The following is a 20,865-nucleotide window of genomic DNA, read 5'->3' on the forward strand; positions in this document are numbered from 1 at the left end:
AGGTCCAAATCCCAGCAAACTACTGAAGCAGCTGTTGGTCCTTCAGCCAGAGCAACAACTAAATGTGTATAAAACCCTGAAATCTCATCTTGTTGAAAAAGGGATCCTGCAGCCATCTTTGAGAGGATAGTCTGTCAAAATGAAGCACAATGTGAAAACTCTGTTTAGAAGCTTTCTGTGGAAAAGCACTATAAATGTGCACAAAGATGGTACCTGAAGGAAGAATACTTCATGGTCTGGAAGAGGTGAATGCTTCTTTCCTGAAAGGAACACGAATGCTGTGACTTTCCATGAGGAAACAGAAGATCTGTTACTCCTAAAATAATTAAACAGCTTGCAAAGTAACAGTACATATGTTTATGTATTTTATTTCCTGCAGTGGATGGTACCAGGCCTTCCTCAGTACCCAGCCTGACAAGATTTGTATTTTAAAAAGCTAACTTTCCTTTTTAAATTGTCCTGGATGAGAACAGTAAGACCACACTCAAAATAAGCTATATAGCCAGCAAATTTTATTAAAAATTTTAAATTCACTGGTTGTTTTTGATGACTTCTTTAATATTGTATGCTTTAGCTGTACTTTGTTAGTCTTAAGTGGTTGCTGAAGTGAAAACACAGGTGAGGCTGGCAGTCGATCATTTATCTAGCCAGCTGCTGAAGTCACAATTGGCCAGAAAATACACATTTGTCTGTTCAAAACAGTCCTTACAGACTGCACTATGAGGCTTCCTATATTTACTACGTCACTATGAAGGTTAAACTTAACTGTGTTTTTAACTAATCAGCTTTCTTATGAAACTATTTAATCCTTTCAAAAGGGAAGTTATCTTTACTGAAGTACAGCTGAGCTGATTGGGCTGCAGAGCTGCCTTTTTTTTTTTTTTTAATGAACGTTATGGGTTATAAACAAGTATGTACATCCAGGACTAACAATTACCTAACAATGGAATTCTTAATGTGCAGAGTTAGATGAACTTGGAGTTTACGATCTTGGTTTCCAGAGGATGGTCTGTGTCTGAAGACGTAATTTCAAGCCTTATTCCTTGTGCCTCTTTACTACTGTGTAGAATGGGGATTTTTTTCTCCCTTTTAAAAGCACTTTGAAGTCCTGTTTTATTAATATGTTAGTGAGTGAAGACAGAAACCTTTATCTCATGGATGTGCATGGTGCAAGACAGGATGCATGTTTTTTTTTTTGCATGTTGCTATTTACCAAGAATCTTCAAGGAAGCCTGGGCAACACCACAGGAATTTGAATGGAGAATTTTTAAAGGAAGCAGTTATTCTGTAGACTTGATGGGACAGATGAGGAAAGCTGATACTCTGCATTTCTCAGTCCTAGTTGTTTCCTAACTTATTTTATCACATGATAAGTCTTAATGCAAATTAAATTTTTTTGAGACAATGAAAATGATTCCTTTATAAACAAAAAGCACAAATGCCAATTTGGTTTTGGTATACTGTAATTTGATTCAGTATCATTTTTCAACCAACTGTAAATAAGTTTCTAATGCAGTGAACATCCTAATGCTACATGTGTCTGTATGTGTATGTGTATGCTATGTATATAGCATTAATAGGTGTGTGTGTGTGTGTGTATACACACATATAAAAGGTGAAAAATTTAAATAGTTGGTGGTACCTGAGGATAAAATCATGGAGAAAATAACTAGGATTCATGATAGGCTCTATCTGTAATTTTGAGACTGGTTCTGTTGAATACAATGCATATGAATACATCGCATGCTCTGTTTTGCACTTAGGCCACAGTACCATGTGTACAGCACGTGTGTGGAGAAGCACTCCTGCACATGGCTGTGAAATGGAAATCTGGCCCTAGAGTAATCCCTGCTTATGTCAGGTGTCTGACAGAAGTAGATTTTTTATGGCACTTTTTACAGCTGACCTGGAGGCAGCAGGACTATGTTGAAGGAACACTCTGAAATAGGTTGGCTCTTAAAAATGTTGTAAGCTGCTTGTCCATCAGTGGCCAAGTCACTTGGGCTGTTAATTGGAAGACACTGCATTTTGTCCCTTCCACCGGAAGAGAAATACAGCCAGAGGTTAAAAGATGGCACAGCCAGGAAGAATAACGTGTGGAAAGGTGCTTGAAAAAGAAGGGAGAGAAAAAGGGTGTGTGCATCTCAGTGAGGATGACCAAGTAGCATACCTTGAAAATAAACTTGTTGGTGAGGCTTTGGTTGTGCACGGGACTCTTGGAGTTGCTTATGAAAAAAGCACAGTTTTATTGGAGCCGGTATATCTTTATCCTGTGTTTAAATAGTAAAATAAAAAAATAGAATATATATTAAAAGGTATTCGTTGTTTCTAAAACTTGAACTTTCTAGTGTAATTTTATAGCATGTGTAAAGTTAAGGAAGTTAAATTGATTTGAGCATTTATTACAACAGACCATTTGAAATCTATCTTTTTGCACAGTAAAAGGTACAACACAGCAATTCTACTGTTCAATATTAAAATGAAGAAGAGATCACTTCTGAACTCATTCATAGCTTTTTGTGGAAAGAATAATAGCATTCAGCTGGCTTAGGCTTTGTAAATACAACTCAGCAGCAACTGTCACTGTGAAGTAACAATTACATTTGCTTGCTACAGAACATGTTTATCCCAGTTGTTACTTTTGCTAGTCCAAGCACTACAATGTGATCAACAGGACAGTTTAACTTTTGAACCAGTGATTCTTTTCAGTTGTACTTCTGTCACAAGTTGCTGTAATTACCTATTGAGCAAAAAAAATGTATATTTGTAAATACTGTAAATGTTTTGAGCATATAATGTATGTTTTAGTTTGTTGAATCTTTCATTGAAGCAGGCATTGTAAAAATAAAACCAGAATATAAATCTTCTCATGTTGTATTGTTTCATTGGTTTCCATGCAGAGCAGGTAGCAATCTTTTAACAAAAATGTATTCTTCCTTGAAGTTGCATCCTCAGTAATGAAGGCAGCAAATAATTTCCTATTAATTTGTCTTCAAGACTTGGGGCTGTCCTAGGCAGTTACTGCAGGCACTTTCTATGATGCATCTCTTGCCCAAGCACATGCCAACTTGCCATCTCTTCCCACAGGTACCCAGTTTAATGCAGCGTCCTTTCCTCCCAAGCACGTGACACACAAGGCACGCTTATGCCTGGCTACTGCAGTAAGCTGTACCTGACAAAAGGGGAACGTGATACTGTCACTGCCCCACTTTCCTCAACTTTCCTCACTTTCCTCACCGTAGGCAACATTGCTGCCTCTGGTCTCTGAAGGTGTCTAGTGAGATGCTGGAAGAGGCTGCCACAGGCAACGAGGACAGATAGTGGCTCCCTTGGTCCCCCGCCCCACAGTTCCCAAGCACTACTAGAGGCCACTGCCTCAGCTGGAGAGAAGACACAGGAGGGGTGGGCCATGTGCTGCTCAATGGGCAAGCTGTGCTGGCCCAAGCACATTGTGTGACATCTTCCAGTCTGTGCTCCAGTATCACATCACTGGGCAAGGCTGCTCTGGGCAGCCACCATGCCTTCCTGGCTCTGCTCCCAGCTTCTGAAAATAAATGGGAGAGAAGGGAGGGTGCAGCAGCAGGAGGACTATGGATCACGTCCAGGGAGGACTTGGACAGCTCTGTCTACTCCACAACATTCTGCTTTGGCAAATGCAAACAGTGTTGCAGTTTCTTGGGTGGTAGCACTTGTGAAATTGTCCTGTTTTGAATCCCCAGTCCCATGTGTTACTCCCTGTGTGGCTGGCACGTGCTGTTCAGCCTGTGCAGTGTGTGAGGATGAGGGGATGGCAGCTGGTGGCTGCCGTTCTCCTCTTGTCCTGTTGCTGCCTTTTTCAGTCCTAGATCCAAGGCCTTTCACCTGCAGACTCACCATGTGTCCATGAGCACCTTCTTCCACATGGAGGGGACAACAGGAGCTTCAGTTCAGAGGGGCACAGCTCTCTTTCCATCCACAGCCTGAGCTTGATCCTGCCCCTCTTTGGCTTTAGTCTGTCCTGCCTCTGCTGCAGGTGGTCCCTGGAAGCATCCCTCTCCTCCCTCCCCACCACTGTCTGAATGTTGTTGTCTGTTACTTGTATGGAAAAAAAATAAATTTTTACCTTTAACAGACAGAAACCTTTCAAGAAAGTGGGTGTGCTCACAGAACAAAGCTGACTTGGCTCACAATGATGGCCAAGGTGGTTAGTACAGGTTTTTGAGTCATGGAATACCCTGAATTAGAAGGGCCTCACAAGGATTATCCATGTCCTGGAAGCAATGAACTGAAATCAGTTCTGCCTGAGGCACTAGGTGTGTTCCACCAAAACAGTACTCAGTGCTGGTCTGCTCCTCGAGAGGACAAGGTTCAGATGCTGAATGGACACTTGAAATTGTGCTACATGGAGGCAGATGAGAGGAGCTGCTTGCAGGGACAGCAGCACAGCAAAGCAGCCTGACAGAACAGGTAATCCTTTTTTGTGCATTTCTGGCAGAAGGAATTGTTTTTTGTTGTTGTTGTTGTTGTTTGTTTGTTTTCATTTTGACCTGTGTTGTCCTAACACAACAATAAGCCTTATTTCACACAGTCTCTTTATCCGGATTAGACAAGAACCTGCAAAAAGCTAAGGTATAATTGCTTTTTCTCAGTTATAAAATGGAAATTCAATTCCATGTTTTAGCCATTTCAAACTGTAAAAACTTAGATATAGTCCTGTAGCCAACAGCGTTCCAGAAGCAGGCTGCAATGTTGGTGACACCCACAGAGGCGTGCTGCTGAACACCACAGGAACTGCGATCTGTTTGCCACCCAGATTGCACCCTGCATTCTGAATACTGGTGCTTGTTAGGAAAAGTTCTGCAACACATCTTGTTCTCTAAAGGAACATCTGAGAAAATCTCCCAATATTAGAGTTTATTTAGGACTTTGAGAAGAACAGACATAGCCCTTGTGAGGGAGTATGAAAAAGCAACATATTCTCATAGAGAAATAAAGCTGTGAAACATCAGCCCAGTTTAAGTACCAGCAATTTGCTTACATGTAATGTTCTGCAATCATCTGAAGGGAGAAAAAACAACAATAATGACCCTCGTGACTTGGTTTTATCTTGCCAACTTGCAGCTCTTCGCTGTGCAGTTCTCATAGCACCAAGACCCAAGCAGCCCAGAACTCCTGCAGGAGCCTGGCCACCCTCACTCCAACCACGAGACTCAGAGGATGCCGCTGCCAGCACAGGGACAGCTGCTCCCACACCCTTCTCCTCCACCCTGGTTCTCAAAGCAGGCAAGGCAGCCTGAAGCTGGGTACCCAGCTCCTAAGGGGCAAGAGCAAGGGACACAGACCTCACTGTCAAGGTCCACAGCTGCCACCACCATCTCTCACGTTTGTCCACTTGTTTGCTTTTCCCCTCCTAAGGCACACAAGGGAGAGATGTGGGTCTGCTGCAGCAGTTCGCTGACTTCAATGGTCATTGCTGTCAGGGAAAGTGGCCAGGCCACCACTCAGAAGTGACCTTGTTTTGAACTAATCCCACCTGCAGTTCTTAGAATAAGAGGGCACATTTTTCATTTCTGCTGTTAGGACTCTACTCTTTGATCACAGGAAATTGTGATATCTGGCAAGTGTTGAGCACACCTTTAAAGAAAACACAGTAAGAGCTCTAGTTGCCCAATCATGGCTTTTATTAACCACCTAACTATGGCTAATGACTGGGCCTTGTTTGTATTTGAAGGGTGTGTGTGACTTCATGCACTTTAACCTCATTTCTGGTGCGACAAACTGTCATACCCAGCAAATATATGATAGCGCAGCATACAGAGAAGCAATTGCTATCAGACTCTGTACCATGCTGTGTCCAGCTTCACTGAAACATGTTTCAGAGCCTGACTACACAGTCAGAAAGAAACTGTAAAAAAAAAACAAAACATGTAGTTGAGGTCCTCTCTTACTGCCAGTGACTAAGATGGAGGCAAGGCTCTGCTCAGTTGTCTCATATTTGTTTTGAAGACAAAAATCAAGATGAAATGCAGCGCATCTGCATTTAATCAGTGCCTAATTGTGCACTACCTGCTCTTTATGCAGCATCATTCAGGCTATCACACCCCTGCACAGCTTGAACTAATTTTAGTTTACCCCACCTACCAAGTTGCAATCTGAGTTATACCTGAGCCACATAGACAATTTGTCACATCCACATGGCTGAGGATGAGCTGAAAGCTATGGAAGGCTAGAAGAGCACTCAGTGTTCCTTACGTACCTGCTCTGGTCATATGCTTTTGTTGCTGTCTGGCTACAATCACTATTGGGCACATGACAGCTGAATCCTTGGCCAGCTTAAGTACAGCCACCTTTATTGCTTACTTTCCTTCCCCTGCCTAACTGTTCCTCATTTTTAGGCTCAGTTCATAACACTCAAACATCCACAGCAGGGGCAGATTAAATAAATGTCTGTCACTTCCAAGTGACTCTGCCTTGTGGACCTATCTGCACAACTTTGTGGTCACCACTCTGCAATATAAGTACAGCTCTTTCATTAACTGTTGCTTATTTGTTTGTCTGTTTTAACAAAACAAACCATCCCATTGAAAAAAAAATATATTTTTTCTTTTTCTGTAAGCATTTTAGGCAGTATCTATGCAGAGCAGCTGGACCCAGAATCATGTTTGGGTTCTGTACAGAATTCTCAGTAGGACCATGTGTGTCAATAGCAATCCCTTGTTATGTGTAAGGCAATGTGCTGCTGGGTAGCCCACTGAGCTGCTCCCAGACCTCTCTTGTGTAATGCCCCAGCATATCATTTGCAGATCTTGCTTCAGTCTTCCAAGTAAAGAAGTTTCCAGTGAGGAAAATATCTGTGGTCAGGTGCACTTACCAGGGACTTGGGGAGACCACACAGTTGAGCGTGCTAGTTTACAATGTGATGGCGAAGATGAGCAGATCACCGACCGTGCACATGCACAGTAGAGGGGAGCAACCTAAAAAGATGGAAAAGTTATTTAGGACAGGGAGCCACACTGAAGCAGGGTGTAGGTGGCCTATAACTGTGTCTCCTGCTCTTTTCCTGAGGTACAGTGAGACTGCAAGTTAGCTGGGGGTAGTATTTGTAGTGGTACTGCTTTTTGCTTTTTTTCTTGTTTGCTTTAAAAAAATGACAGCTGTAGCAGAATGTCTGGTTTCTAGCTGTAGGAGTAGAATATACAGGGTGCACCAAATAATTCTTCTGCTTTACTCAACTTGCTAGTGGTGTCCAGTCTGCTTTGAAGCACAGTACTACAAGAGACATGCAGACTGTGTTCTTTATAGGGAATTAGAATGATGCGAGGAAGGTTTAAACCTGAAGTCTAGAGAAGCTTGTCAGAGAGCCTGATAAGGTCTTAAGAGCCTGCCTGGAGAAGACAGGGCTTGACAGTGGGAACTGAAATAAGAGTTTTGTAAAGGGCTATTACGAAGAGGAGGGTATGAGATGAGCAGGGTTGTAATTAGTTATGACAGGAATGCCATGTCAGTTCAACAGTAAGTCACAGCTAGAGCAAACCCTCAGCTAGCCTAGAACATGACAGCAGCTGCAGCGTGGCAGCTGCAGGTGGGCAGGCAGTATGAGAGAGGCGCCTTGTGCTCCCAGCAGTTCCCTCACAAATGGCACAGCAGGAGAGACTCGTGTGGCACACCTCACCGCCAAGCCAGCAGCCTCCTTGTCACAGGTATGGCATGAGTCACGCTGCTAGCAGGAGAGGTAGTGCAAGCAGAGCAGCCAAAAAGATGCTTTGTTGCACTGAGGCCACCTGAAGTGTCAGGAGCCAAGAACAAGAAGCTGTTCAGTGTCAGAGCATAGCATGGAAAATCCATGTTGAGGACTGGGAGCTCCAAGGACTGAGACTCTGTGCCCCAGGGTGGCCTTAGCAAGATGGCGAAGCTGCCTGCTGATCTGTGCTGAAGACAGTTACAGCCTCTTCCCTCAGGCTGTCTGAGATTATGATAGTCCCAATGTATGTGAGGGGTGGGCTCTTAAAAATAGAGAGGCGGTAAGATTGAACCAGTCTGCAACAGAACTTCATGTCATCATTTTCTTTCTCTGAATTTGGGCTCTCATGTTCTTTGGGGCTTCAGGAGAAACATGAGAAAACAAGCTACGAGGAAACCATGCAGATTTCTAGAAACCCTTACTCGGTGACGGAAAGTAATCCAGTAAAAGCCACTCAGCGGTTTTGAGCATTATGATCTTCTGCCCTGATCTGAAAAGAGGTGACACTGACAATCTGTGCATTAGCAGGTATCACAAGACTAACATTTCTGACACTCTCTCTTCCTCGCCCCCTTCTCCATGGTATGTGCCTGAAACATTGACTGGCACAAGGACCCCAGCCCCAATGTAAGGGCACACAGTTACAGTTCCTAGCTTTTTTTTTTTTTTTTTTGTCAGGAAAATATCATCTATTTCCTCCAAAAAAAAGCCCTTCAGAATGTTGGGTTTGTGCTTGTGACACTTGAAGCACATTGCTCCTTGTGGGCAAGCCTAATTAGGTTGCCCTGTGTGCTTGTGGTAGTTTATTTACAAGTCCCGTAGCATTGCAAAGCTTTACTGAGCATTGCTCTTGGTCATTTATATTTGAGTGAAGATGTTTTCAAAATTGGATTCAAATTGGATTTGAACAGTTGTTTCCTGGAGAGAAGACATACAAATGAAGTCAAGTAAGCAGCTAGGGCAGAGCATCTGGCAGGGAGGTGCTCCACCTCAGGCCTGTTGGTGTTTGTGAGGTCAGCAGGCACTTCTGCTCCACCCATGTGGGCAGCAGCAGGGGCCTGGGCTGGGCTGTGTTGCAGTGGAGGACCTCACCTGTGAGCAACAGCTGCTATGGAGGGGAAGAGCTTTGGGAGCTGCCAGATTGTCAAAACACTGGGGATGGTGGCATTTGGAGCTTTAAAACAAAACCAAAAGTCTCAGATTAATTTAGTGTACTTTCAGGAATGTGTTCAACATTCTCCCTTCAAAAGAAATGCTTTATAAACTTGCTGCTGGATCAAATACATGCTGTTACTTTTATTTCAAGACCTCATGTGGAAAATCTGCAAATATTATGTAAATTACATAATTATATACATTTCTTTTGTAACAATCAATGTCTTGAAACCAGATGCTAGAGCAGAGATAGAGGGGAAAAAAAGTCAAATTGATGGTGTAGGGTGTGTGCCTTCGTAACACTGGATCTTCTCTTCTTTGAACTACTGTTTATGCAGTTTCCCTATAAACTTTTTTTTACTTTTTTTTTTTTTTTCCCCAAACCAGAAGCACCTGGAAAGCTATTGCATTGCAATCAAGCTCAGGAAATCAGAGCAGATAAAATGAGGCTTCTGTAGGACACTGACTGGAGCAGAGCTGCAGGCCTCACAGGCACAGCAGTGGGCCTTCTAGCACAGGTAGCCTGCAGCACAGCACCTCTGTAGGAGCTATTGTGGGAGCGTGGCTCCTCCGCTGCTTGCTTCCTAAGAACAACCATCCTATGCAAGGGTGGCTGAATGGTGGTGGGATATCTTGTTGAGGACCATCCAGCAGTGACGTGGATGATAGCCAGAAAGGACAGCTTCTCTCAGATGAAGTTGTGCTTTAGTGGGCTCTAACTTCCATTGGGGAGAAGCCCCTTGAGAGCAGAAATATCTTCAGGAATGCCAGGATTACCATCAGGTAAGTTCCAAAATACATGTAGGAACTAGCTGCTTGAGAAAGGGGAGCTGGCTAAGGCAGCTCCAGATAACTGTTCTCATTTTAGAGAAACCCTATATTTCTAGGCTCCTTACCTCAGCAGAGAATGCAGTGGTTTTTGCCGCTCCAACTTACAAGTCTGTTGTGGCACCTGCTGATAATGAGAGAGAAGACTCCTGTCTTTTTTGAGCCAAGCAGGGATCATTATTTTCTCAAGTCATGGGAGAGGGGCAGCAATGCAGCTATCATTTCCTTTTCACTCTGGCACACAGGGGTTAGAGCAGCAGGTCTCCTTACTGTTGGACAGGCTGCTTCTGTACTGTGTTGGGAGTGAGGCCCTCATCATTTTCCACAGGGGCTGTTTGTAGTAGAAATCAGAGATGCAGGGAGAAGGAAACTGGACATCTAATTAGTCCACAAGCCAAGGCATTCAACTCCAAATGTCCGGGTGTCGGTCTCAGCTCCCAGTGCCATTTCTGTGTAGGGAGTCCCTCCCAAAGCAAACAGGTTTTCCTCCTCACTTCTGGGAAAAGCTGGCATCAGCGGAGTGTGTGGCAGAACCTGTGTGCCCAGGACCTCCAGAGGAGAGGATGTGCAGGGCCTGGTAGGCATGTTCGATGTGTTTGGGATAAGGGCAGAGCTGAAGGCTGATCCTCAGGCTGCTGGGGCACCCAGGTGTTGAGTGTTCCCAGACACAGAAGTTGATGATGCTGGGGAGCTTTAATGTGAAGGTCTGTAGGAATCTACCTACAAAAACCTTTGGGGTTAGTTTGAGGCCAAGTGGGAATCCTGGAGAACACAGATCTGAATTTATGCATTTAAAGCCCTGTCAACTTTTCTGCTTATCTGAGAAAAAGCAATTGGGAAGATACTTTGAGAACCTAGCTTTTCAAATATGCAACAGAGATTGCTAACTTGAGTTTGTATGTTAACTTAATCAGGCTTAATCTAAAACATCAAAACATCTAAAACACCAAGCCTTCAGCTGATCTTGATTGTGGTCAACCTGTCATCCACCAGGACCCCCAGGTCCTTCTCCTCAGAGCTCCTCTCCAGCAGGTCATCCCCCAGCCTGTACTGATACATGCGGTTGCTCCTTCCCAGGTGCAGGACTCTACACTTCCTTTTGTTGTTTACATACTTAAGAAGGTTTCTTTTTTTTTTTTATCTTTTATCTCTTTTGCAAGCCTCATCTCTAGGTGGGCTTTAGCCTTCCTTGTCGCATCCCTGCAGGCCCTGACAACACTTCTATACTCCTCCCAAGAGGACAGGCCCTTTTTCCACATTTCATAAACTTTCATCTTCCTTTTGATCTTATCAATGAGCTCCTTGCTCATCCACACAGGTTAAATATGGTATGTTTACAAACATTTCATATCCCAAGACAAACACGATTGATTTGTATAAAAGAAGCCAGGAGTCTGACACTTGTAGGAGCTCTCAAGCCTAAGAATGTTGCTGGCTGGGACACAAGTTGCTGTTCCAGTCATAAAACCAGACGATCATTGCTAGCACAAAAATGTAGTGGTAGATAATCCTACCTCTGCTAGGGTGGCACTGACACCAGCACTAGGCTGTAGGTGTCAGCATATTTGACCTCACTTTAAAATGAGGATGATTCCCTCCAATGCTTTGGCTGGAAATGAACCTGTTATGGGTTTCCTATGTTCTTGTAAACAATTTGTCAGTGTCAAGGCTATCATGATAAACTCATCTAATGTAGAGTGAATATAATCCTGCCCCCTTATGGCTTTTAAATAGAGACAGAAAGAGAACAGACAAAAAATATCTTGTAGTCCTATGCTGCTGCTTATGAGCGTTTTTCAGCGGAGACTTGCATATAGCTGTCCATCACAAGTGCCTGTTGATGCAGATGGAATTGCCTATAGCCACCAAATTAAAAACTGTAAATCTCTAGGATAAAGTTTTAAATGCTTTTTTATTTACAGTCTGTAGCAACTCGCATGCTGCAGAAGTTCAGAGTAAAGCATTTGTCAGAATCAGACAAGTTCCTTTTGTGTACCTCATGTCTGCTTTTGAATTAGTATAGATATTTGGCATGTTTCTAACACCAGGATGATTTATTCACAGTGGCACAATAACACTAACTTTGGACAAATTCTTCCAGTTTGTGCTTGTTTGGTTGGGTTTTGTGGCTGGAGCATCTGTATACCTCTAGTATGTGGAAGAGGTCCCAGCTGCCTGATAATATGAATTCTCCTAGGCTAAAATTTTTGAAAGCTTCCTTTTATGAGAGATTTAATTGAGAGGGATCTTCTCCACACTTTACCACTCCTGCGCCTTCTCCCTTTGGAAGGTCCAATTACAACTAAAAAATAAAAAAGGAATATTGGCCAAGAAATGCTTTTTCTAATTGTCTCACTTAAGAATTAGCTGTTTTTAACTGTGCTGTAGCCAGAAATTACTTTGAATATACACACTTGCTCCTACGCTTGAAGCCTTCACCAGGCAAGAGATGATGCTCTGTTGTAGCTCTGGTGCCCAAGTGCAACTGTTGACTGTAGACCCAGTCTGCACTAAGTTCCATTGTGACAGTGAAGAAAAGAGAGGAAAAAAAAAAATTGCTACTGCCATTAACTTGTCGCTGTTACACTAGTAGTGTGCTCCAGCAAACAGTGATCATGAATCACCAGCATCGGGGTGAAAAACAGCAAAACTAAGTTTTTCCTACATTCTCAGGTTTGAGGACTTGCAGTCACTGGGGATGTAAGTGTGACTAGCCATGAGCAAAACCAGAGGGAAGCTGCAGTGATTTTGTTTTCTCCATTGCCAGATGAAGGTATCTGGAATGTGCAAGTGTTAAAAGCCTAAGGAAAGCAAGTTTTAAGAGGTAGGAAGTCAGTGTAATTAAGCTGTATTTCTTTAACCATGTAGTCCTTAACACAGGCAGGCTAAGTCCATTACAGCGCAATGGTGTGGCAGCTTCACTGTAAGCAGCATCAAGTTGTGATTTGCTCTTGTTCTTTGGTGTCAGATGATGTGCATCACATCAGTACACCAAAAGAGAAATAGTTTAAACATAATTAACTTGAGCTAACACTGAAACTCCTGGGAACAGGATGCTATTAAATGTTCAGAGATTTTTAACTTGCGTTTATCAGGGATATGATAATACTGTTTGAGTTAAGGCTTCTTAACTAAACTTGACCTAGGTGATAGTACAGTTGGGTTATTAATACTGTTCGCTTAAACTGTGGTTCTAATATACTTTGAGTGGAGACTGCCTAAACTATTGCTTTTCTAAGGGTTAATATAGCCACTTATTTTTGTAAATGCTGTGCAACTTTTCTATTGCTTGATCCTGATTCTCATTCCTGTTCCAGTAATTCTTTTCTCTTTTTTAGAAAAATGCAATATAAATCAGGTATATTGGTATCTTTCATGTCTATCTAACAATTAGTATAAGGGTTATTTTATACTTGTATGCCTTTTACATATTGTTTGTGAGGATAGCTTTTTTTAAATTAAATTTAAAAACACATAATGATGCAAAAATCCCTGTTTCTAAGATTCTCAGCAAGGTAAAGAAAACTGAGAAATGACACTTTAACCTGGATCATGAGACAGTAACAGCTGTATAAAATATTTTAAGTGAGAATTCTTGCCTGGGTTAGCAAATTGGATACATTTTGATAGTTGAAATTAAACCTATTTCTGTTTGTGTGCCTGTTCTTCCTGCTCCTGCTGCCTTTAGAATAGGGCCTTTCCTTCAGAGACCAGAAGGGAGGAATGGATGGAGTTCAGTTGTGCAGCTACTTGCTGCTTCAGAGCAGACATCCATGACCTCCTCTTATTTGTGGCCAGGTCCCCTCTAGAAAACTGTCTGTAACCTGCAGCCCTAATGCAGGATCTGCCTGTTCAGTTGTGAAACAGTGAAGAAATACTCACTGTGGTTCAAAGGGCATTTTAAAAAAGCCTCAAAATGGGAGCCTGTAGCAAGATGGTTTTATCTTACAGTTTCTTTCTGGATGTTAGTTTCTGGAGGTGGTGCTCAGGGGTTGGAGCTGCTCTGAAGCAGCCCAGGACCCAGGGATAGTTTTGCAGAGTGCAAAACAAAAAGACGTGCACCTGATCCAACACTCTGAGCCCTGCAGCAGCCTTTCCTGGCACAAGGGCTGTTCTCTTTTGGGGTGGGGCGGGGCTAAGGGCAGGTGCTTGCAATAAGGGAGACCCTCCAGAGCCACCAGAGGACTGCAGCCTTACTGCATGTGTAATTGGAGGCTACAGAAGACCAGGTGGAAAGGGGGAAAATCCATGTGCACTTGTCTGAGCTTCTCAGAAACCTATTTGGGAAAGGATGCTTTTCCTATATTACAACCAGTGGAAGAAAAAAAGTTAAGTCCCAGAAAGAAAGCAGCAAGCTGGACAGTGTGCTTGGCCCTAGTTTGCTGTGCTGTCTTAAAAGATTAAGCCCTAAACTTGAAGCAACTCTGTGGTGCCTTGGTGGCATATAAGGTCCACAGAGTCTGTTGTCAGAAAAATGCTTAAGTATTAGGGGATGAAACAACACCCAAGTCCTTCTGAAGAAGCCAGCTAAGACTATTCAAGACATGAGAGTACAATCTTTAAATTAGCTAGATTCACTATCTCATTACAAAATTCTAGAGGAGACCAGGATTTTACCATGCAGATGCTAAAAAGCATCAATATTATACCTTACACAGGAAAAACTATAGTGTTTCTTCTATCCCTTTTCCCCTGGAACATCCTTGCCTATTTGGGAGAGAAGGCAGAATGTAACATCTTTCTTCTTTTCTACATCTGCCTGATTTAAATTGAGAGCTTTGTAGGGTGGAACTTGTTAAGAACTGCGTTAAGTATGTGTATTTTAAAGAAGTCTGTCACATCAGTATTGAAACAAAAAATCAAAGATTATTATGCCAAAACCTCAAAAACCTTAACTGTAGGTCCCAGAAATGACAGTATAGTTATTTGTAGAGAGAACTATAGCAGTACCTCAACGTGACACGTGAGACTTTAAAAACAGCAAACCTGATTTAAACCAATGGAAAAGCCAGGAATACAGGCTGGAGACTGTTCCTAATGCACCAGATTGCATCGCAACATTTTGTACCTACTCACCCATCCAAAACATGACGTTTTGCATTTCATATTAACATTCTGAAGACATAAAAGGATTCTTCAATTTGATGTTCACATGCTGTGTCAGAGCATGTACTCTGACTGCTTGGAGAGATGTCATGTTCACCTTTTGCTCATTTTCCTGCCTTCACTTTAGTCTCAACTATCGCTCCTCCCATTTCAAAAAAAAATATTTATACTACAAGTATGGTTTGTAGGATTTGAACTCCACGTTGGATTTCTGCAGTACCTCAGCTGTTATGTGTATGTACTAAGAGCAACTGCTAACAAATTACTGCAGTAATACTTGATGTTCATATACAGCTTCTCATCTTCAAAGCGCTTCAAAATTTCCCAGAAGTTCTACAAAATGTGGGAGAGAGAGGAAGAGATATGGGCAAAAGCCTTTGTTTAGCATTGGTCCTAACATAAATCATCATGTTCCTTTTCTGCTTTGTCATGTAGCAAGAATGTTGTAGTCATCAGATTTGACTGAAGTGCTAAATTGACCGTAATGTTTTCAGCAAAAAAATTAAGAAATACTCTTCCCCTTCCATACAGACAGTTCTCTTCAGAAGTTATGTTCACACCTTTGAGTTCAAAACCAGGGAAACTTGTGACATTAGCATAATGCTCTGGGAAATTAATTTATGTATCAAAATAAAGGTCCTTTTGACTTTAGAAAGTTATCATGACAAAAAAAAGTCGTATTTCAAAGCAATAAAACATTGCAGAACATAACCATGAATCTTAGAAATTTTAAAGGATTTTTTTTTTTTTTTTAGGATAAACCAATAATTCCTCATGAGTTACCTCACAATTCAAACTGGAGTAGTTAGCTTTTATAGCGGAAAGGAAGCTCTTATTAACTTGTTGGCACATGTTGGATAGAAAAATGGAGAAAACTTTTAGTGACTTGCTATAGAGCTTACTTCTGATCACGTAACGGGAAGAATTTTTCTCAACACCTGAGACCAACTAAAATATTCTGCCTGCTTAACAGGGGTCCAGTGCCCACACATCTGACATGCACTTTAAAGAGTACTTCCAGGTTATTGGCACTCAAATGCAGCTACTGAATATTGTCTTTTAATTCTGGGAGCTCTTTCTGATGAACAACATGCAGCCAATGTCCCCTTCTGCCTGTACTCTCAGCTCTGAGCACAACCAGGGAGCACACCCATGCAAGGCCTTTTAGGCAAATTATGTCGGGTTACTGTCATTTTTGCCTGGATGAGTCAGGCTTGCAAATGTTTTCCATTATCACCATAAATATGTGGGTGAAGTGAAACAAAGCCTAACATTTTACTTAATGAGAAACAAATACAAAATTGTAATGAATAAAATATTCTGTTTCTTAAATATTCCCTTAAATATGCAATCCAGCCCTTGTACTTGAAAGCATGACTTGTTTTTAACATGCTTTCTAGGGCAAAGAGTTCTGTAACATAACAATCAGTATAGTTTACTATTTTGAAACACAGACATTAAACCAATTCTTCTGCTGTCAATTATTATGTAGTTAGATTCCTCTTGTGTTTACAACATTTCTATAATGTCTGACAAAATATGGAACGATGTTAGCATACAGAGGAATAGGGAATACATTTTCAGATGAAACATTACATGTATTCCAGAAAAAAAATCCATGGAAATCAAAAAGAATTCTTTCTGGGAAGACTGTAAAAGTACATACTTTTCTTTTATGCAATTCTAGTATGGTGGAAATAAAGAAGTGTAATATATGAAGCTAGTTTAAAAGCTTAGCAAAAAATGAAATTAATTAACATACATGTTATTAATGAATAACTATAGGAAAAAAAGTGTATAATTACATGTTAATTAAATTCTCTCCTGTGTCTGCAATGCCTCAAAATTACATTTTCTTTCTGTGTATTCTCCTTCCAGCAAAATACCCTTTCTTACCTGGTTATTTACGACTTTTTAATTTTTCTGTTCTCAAAGTGTAAGTTTCTTCTTGCATTTACAGCTTTTCATTTATCTCTGCCTCAAGGTTGACAATAATTTCACTTAGGATTCCATCCCCTGCAGACTTCTGATTTTCAACAGTGAAAGCAGCCACAGCACCTGCCTCAAGGGACTCTGCCTCTGGACAGGGTTCTTCCAGGTGACTTTCTTGATCAGATCCCTTGGGTTCCATCTCTGCAGCTATTGGCAATAGTATCAATGATGCACAGCTTTCTGAAGGCACACCTTCTTCCAGTAAAGGAGGGAAGGGGGTAACTGCAGGTGGGGCAAGTTTCATCACATACTTATTACTTATCACAAGTTCTTCTCTAGGACTGTGGAAGAGATATTCATACAATTTATAGGGTTTAAATTAGCTGATATTCAAGTAATCAATGATTGCTTTGGCTTGCTCAATGCTGAAGACATCCATATCACCATGGATGTCTTCACTTCTTTCTGAATAGTTTCTCCTGTTCCAGCCATTGCTTTTCCAAGTTCCTTTATGTTATCTCCTAAGGTCATATGTTTGTCATGGAGGCTCTCCAACACGAAGTTTAATAGATCCATGAATCCTGAAAGCTGCACAAGACTGAAGTTCTCTTCTTTAGCCCACCAAAATCTGGTAATATAATAGTCTAGCAAAATAGCTTCCTTCAAAGATGTCTCTAACTGTTTAAAATTCAGAAATTCTTCCAGCTTTTTTTTTTTTTTTATCTCCCTCTACATTTTGTCCTGACAAAGCAGTAATTGAAGAAAGAAAAAGAAATGTCTGATTAATAATCTTCTGTCCACCTACTGCACCCTGATCCTGGTCTTCTCCTGCCCTGGTGGGTGCCCCGTAGTCATAAGCTCAGTGGCGGTCGCATCCCCGCTTGATGCTGCCTTCCACACTTTCTCCTCCGGGTTGTTCCCAAGTCTTTACATCAAATACAGCTGAGGCCATCGAGGGTACCCCTTGTTTTTGCAAAAACTTCAATAGTAGCTTTATCTTAAATGGGTCATATTTTACACCCCTTTTTATTAATAGTTGCATTAATAATGCAACTATTCACTATATAATATATATATATAATAATGCAACTATTTACTATAGCCTCTTCTTCTGCAGAAAGATTTGCTCCCATTGTTAATGCCCAGCTGCTCACCTGTCCTTCAGGTGATGTCCCGGGATTGAAGCTGAAGTCCAGCTGCAAGCTTGATTTGTTCAGTTGGGTTCCCTTCAGACACTCATGCAGCGTTGTTGTAGTCCTAATCACACCGGGGTCACCATTTGAAGGGAATGACAACACAGACTCCAGGATAGTCAAGAACTGGAGACCCTTTCATTTTTCCAGTGCAAGATGTTATACAGCTTCAGAGCCAGCTGCACATGCTGCAGGAGGCTAGCGGGCATGGTTACAGACTCTGATTGGTGCGTTCCTTTTGATCACTCACAGCTCTCTATAGGCCCATCTGAGCCTAGCAGCTCCTCCTTACTGGTTCCCACTTCCTCTTGCTCTAGCCAGGCTTCACTTTCTCATTTCTCTCCCCCATCCCGGAGAGGGAGGGGGGATGATGAGCAAACGGCTGTGTGGTGTTTAGCTGCCGGCCGGGTTAAACCACAACACCTGGTTACCTTTAGTGCACCACCATATCAATCAGCTCTAGTTTATCACCAAATGGGTCACCCATATTTTTCTAGTAGCATCTGGTTCAAGGTACTGGACCAATGCTTAAACCTGCAATCAGGTATGTTTGAGAAGGAGCTGTGATGCCCAGGCGAGAGGACATTAGAAGATAAGCATCTATAACTAGCTAGTTTGGACAGCAGAGACCAACACATGTTACCCCGTGGTCCTTATTGCTGAGTGAAAATGATTCTTGAAAATGCTGGATAATTACTGCAACAGCTGTATCTGCACATGGTACTTCTTATCTCTTCTGCTTTGATGAGAAGAGCTGAGTGGGTCAGACCTCTTTGCCTAAAGAGATGTTTTTTAGCGGGGGAAAAAATAATTTTGTTGCAGAACCTTTCTTTATCTGACATGGCAATAGCAGGTCCACATCAGTAACCTTTAGAAGCAATTGGATATGATATTCATTACTTTCCTTATAGATAACACCCCTTTACCTCCTGTGCCTCCTCGAAAATGTAACCTCTTTGACATGTGTTCTGAATACTTCCATTAGGCACCCAAGAGAGATTCGTTTTTAAGCTCTGTTGGCCACTTTGCTTCCCAGTTTCAAAACATAGAGCTTAGAGGAATTGCTCTTAGCTTGGTTTTGACAGTCAGCAATTTTTCCTGTTGATGACTTGACAAGAGTACATTGCCATGCCTTTCTACTTGGTGCCTGAAAACGGAAATTAAGTTGCAGGGCTTGTGGTTTCCTCTCTTTGGAGAGAATAAGATGAAATGATGAAGAAAGATCATTTGTTGAGAGTCAAGATTTACCCTTCAAAGGAGGCAACACCAGCAGGAGGAGCTTGTGGGAAGAAACTGTTTTTCAGGTTTAATTTGATCTCTTGAGAGAAAAAGGTTGGTTCATGCAGTAACATGGAACATCTAATAAAACTCAGGACTATTTTCCTGTCAGAGGTCCCTCAAATTCTAAAGAGTTTTACAGTTGGTTTCTTGCTACTGAAAATATACAAAATTATATGGTCTTTTTGAGGAAGAAAGGATTAGAAGAGGAGGAGAAAGGCAAACAGATGTGGTGATTGACATGGGAACCACTGTGTGCTTTTTGATCATTTGATTTAAAAAAAGAGCATGGAAAATGTTGTCTTTCCATATGAGTCTTATTTTCAGAGATGTTATGAATTAGCAATGAAAAAAGCTATTTGTTAGCTACAGAATAAAATCAGGAGTGCATGTACATCTGGCCAGGCAGCATTCAAACCCCACTCACTCATCAGAGTTGCATGGCTGTTCTGATCAGCCAAAAGAATCAAGCCTTTTTTTTTTTTCTCTGCTTCTGAGTGTAGTATTGTAAACTTTGTGATTGAGATCATGTGTTTATTTTCAAATCCCTACATTTTACATAGGACATTTGTGATCAGGTGTCTAGAAAAGAACTTATTGTTTTAGGTGGTATTTTTGTATAGAAAATACAAAGAATAAGCATTAGGAAGCTGAGACCCAAGCACTGATCTGGGGACAGTTATGCATGACACTAAGACATGCAATTGTGTGTGGTTTCTTCAAGAAGTGCTGGGTAAATATTGATTTCACTTACTAAAAAACTTTTTACCCAAAAGCGAGTTGACCTGTTTGTCAGAATGGTGAAACTGTATCAAGCCAAGAGTGACTTGCTTTCTCTTGCAACTGAAGATAACATTTTTTGCATATTTAAAGGAATATATCCATCAACAACATCTGTCTTTACGTTAACATAATTATCAGTCTGCATAACTTAATGAAAAGTTAAATTATATGTGAAAACTGCAACATAAATTATCATTAAATCTGTTAGCCCTGCAATGGAGGCTGTGCGAGTACTCTGAGAGATGACTGCATACTGGTAGCTAGAATGTTCAGGGAAACTAATTGGGGTTGTAATGAAATCCCATGGAATTTTGGAAGCAGGGCCCAGAGGATATCAAATAGAGCCATCTGAAAGGTACCAAGAAACCTGTGATTACAAATAGGACAGTGTTTTGTTGTTCATGAGACTACACAAATATACTGGTGACTATAGCTTATACATATTAAAAATTTGCCTTTCTAGACACTGGATGCTATCTACATTTAAACTTGGTATTTTTAGGAGTCTATAAAGGTGTCGAGAAAGTGGGAAGAGTGTTTAAGTAGAGATGTGGATCTCTACAGTGGACTTAAGCCTTCTCATGAATTCTGTATGCACTCTACTCACCTTTCACATGGATTCCCTTTGCCACGTAGCCATCTACTACATAAAATGATCATCAACTGGTGCAAGAATCAAAAGCTCAGATACTGAGGCAACCCTCTGGATCCCCTATCAAAGGTGATAACTTTTTTTCTACTTGGAGACTGAAAACACGTAGAAAATAACTTCTGTTTGAAAGGAAATGCCCTTTCAAGACTGCAACTTGAAGGGAGATTGACAATGCAGTTTGCAGTTAACGAGGCTGCCACAGGCATTGACAAGATTTT

At 41.5% G+C, this 20,865-nt stretch overlaps 1 protein-coding gene, 1 long non-coding RNA gene and 1 pseudogene across 4 annotated transcripts in view; 1 reads left to right on the plus strand and 2 right to left on the minus strand.

The window, feature by feature from the left end:
• Window positions 1-2,867, plus strand: part of CDS1 (CDP-diacylglycerol synthase 1) — a 29,051-nt gene extending 26,184 nt beyond the window's left edge. For both annotated transcript variants that reach the window (XM_068682168.1, XM_068682169.1), the window contains exon 13: window positions 1-2,867. In XM_068682168.1, coding sequence (XP_068538269.1) covers window positions 1-130 — 130 coding nt within the window. In that variant the 3' untranslated portion in view covers window positions 131-2,867.
• Window positions 2,728-20,865, minus strand: part of LOC137856570 (uncharacterized) — a 25,499-nt gene continuing 7,361 nt past the window's right edge. For both annotated transcript variants that reach the window (XR_011096593.1, XR_011096594.1), the window contains exons 3-4: window positions 6,851-6,953; window positions 2,728-5,884 (exon numbers count right to left, since the gene is read on the minus strand). This is a non-coding gene — a long non-coding RNA (uncharacterized lncRNA). The remainder of the gene's footprint in view (window positions 5,885-6,850; window positions 6,954-20,865) is intronic.
• Window positions 14,316-18,897, minus strand: LOC137855293 (ciliary-associated calcium-binding coiled-coil protein 1 pseudogene; annotated as a pseudogene).

This window comes from Anas acuta, chromosome 4 (genome assembly GCF_963932015.1).
Source record: "Anas acuta chromosome 4, bAnaAcu1.1, whole genome shotgun sequence".
Taxonomy (NCBI): domain Eukaryota; kingdom Metazoa; phylum Chordata; class Aves; order Anseriformes; family Anatidae; genus Anas; species Anas acuta.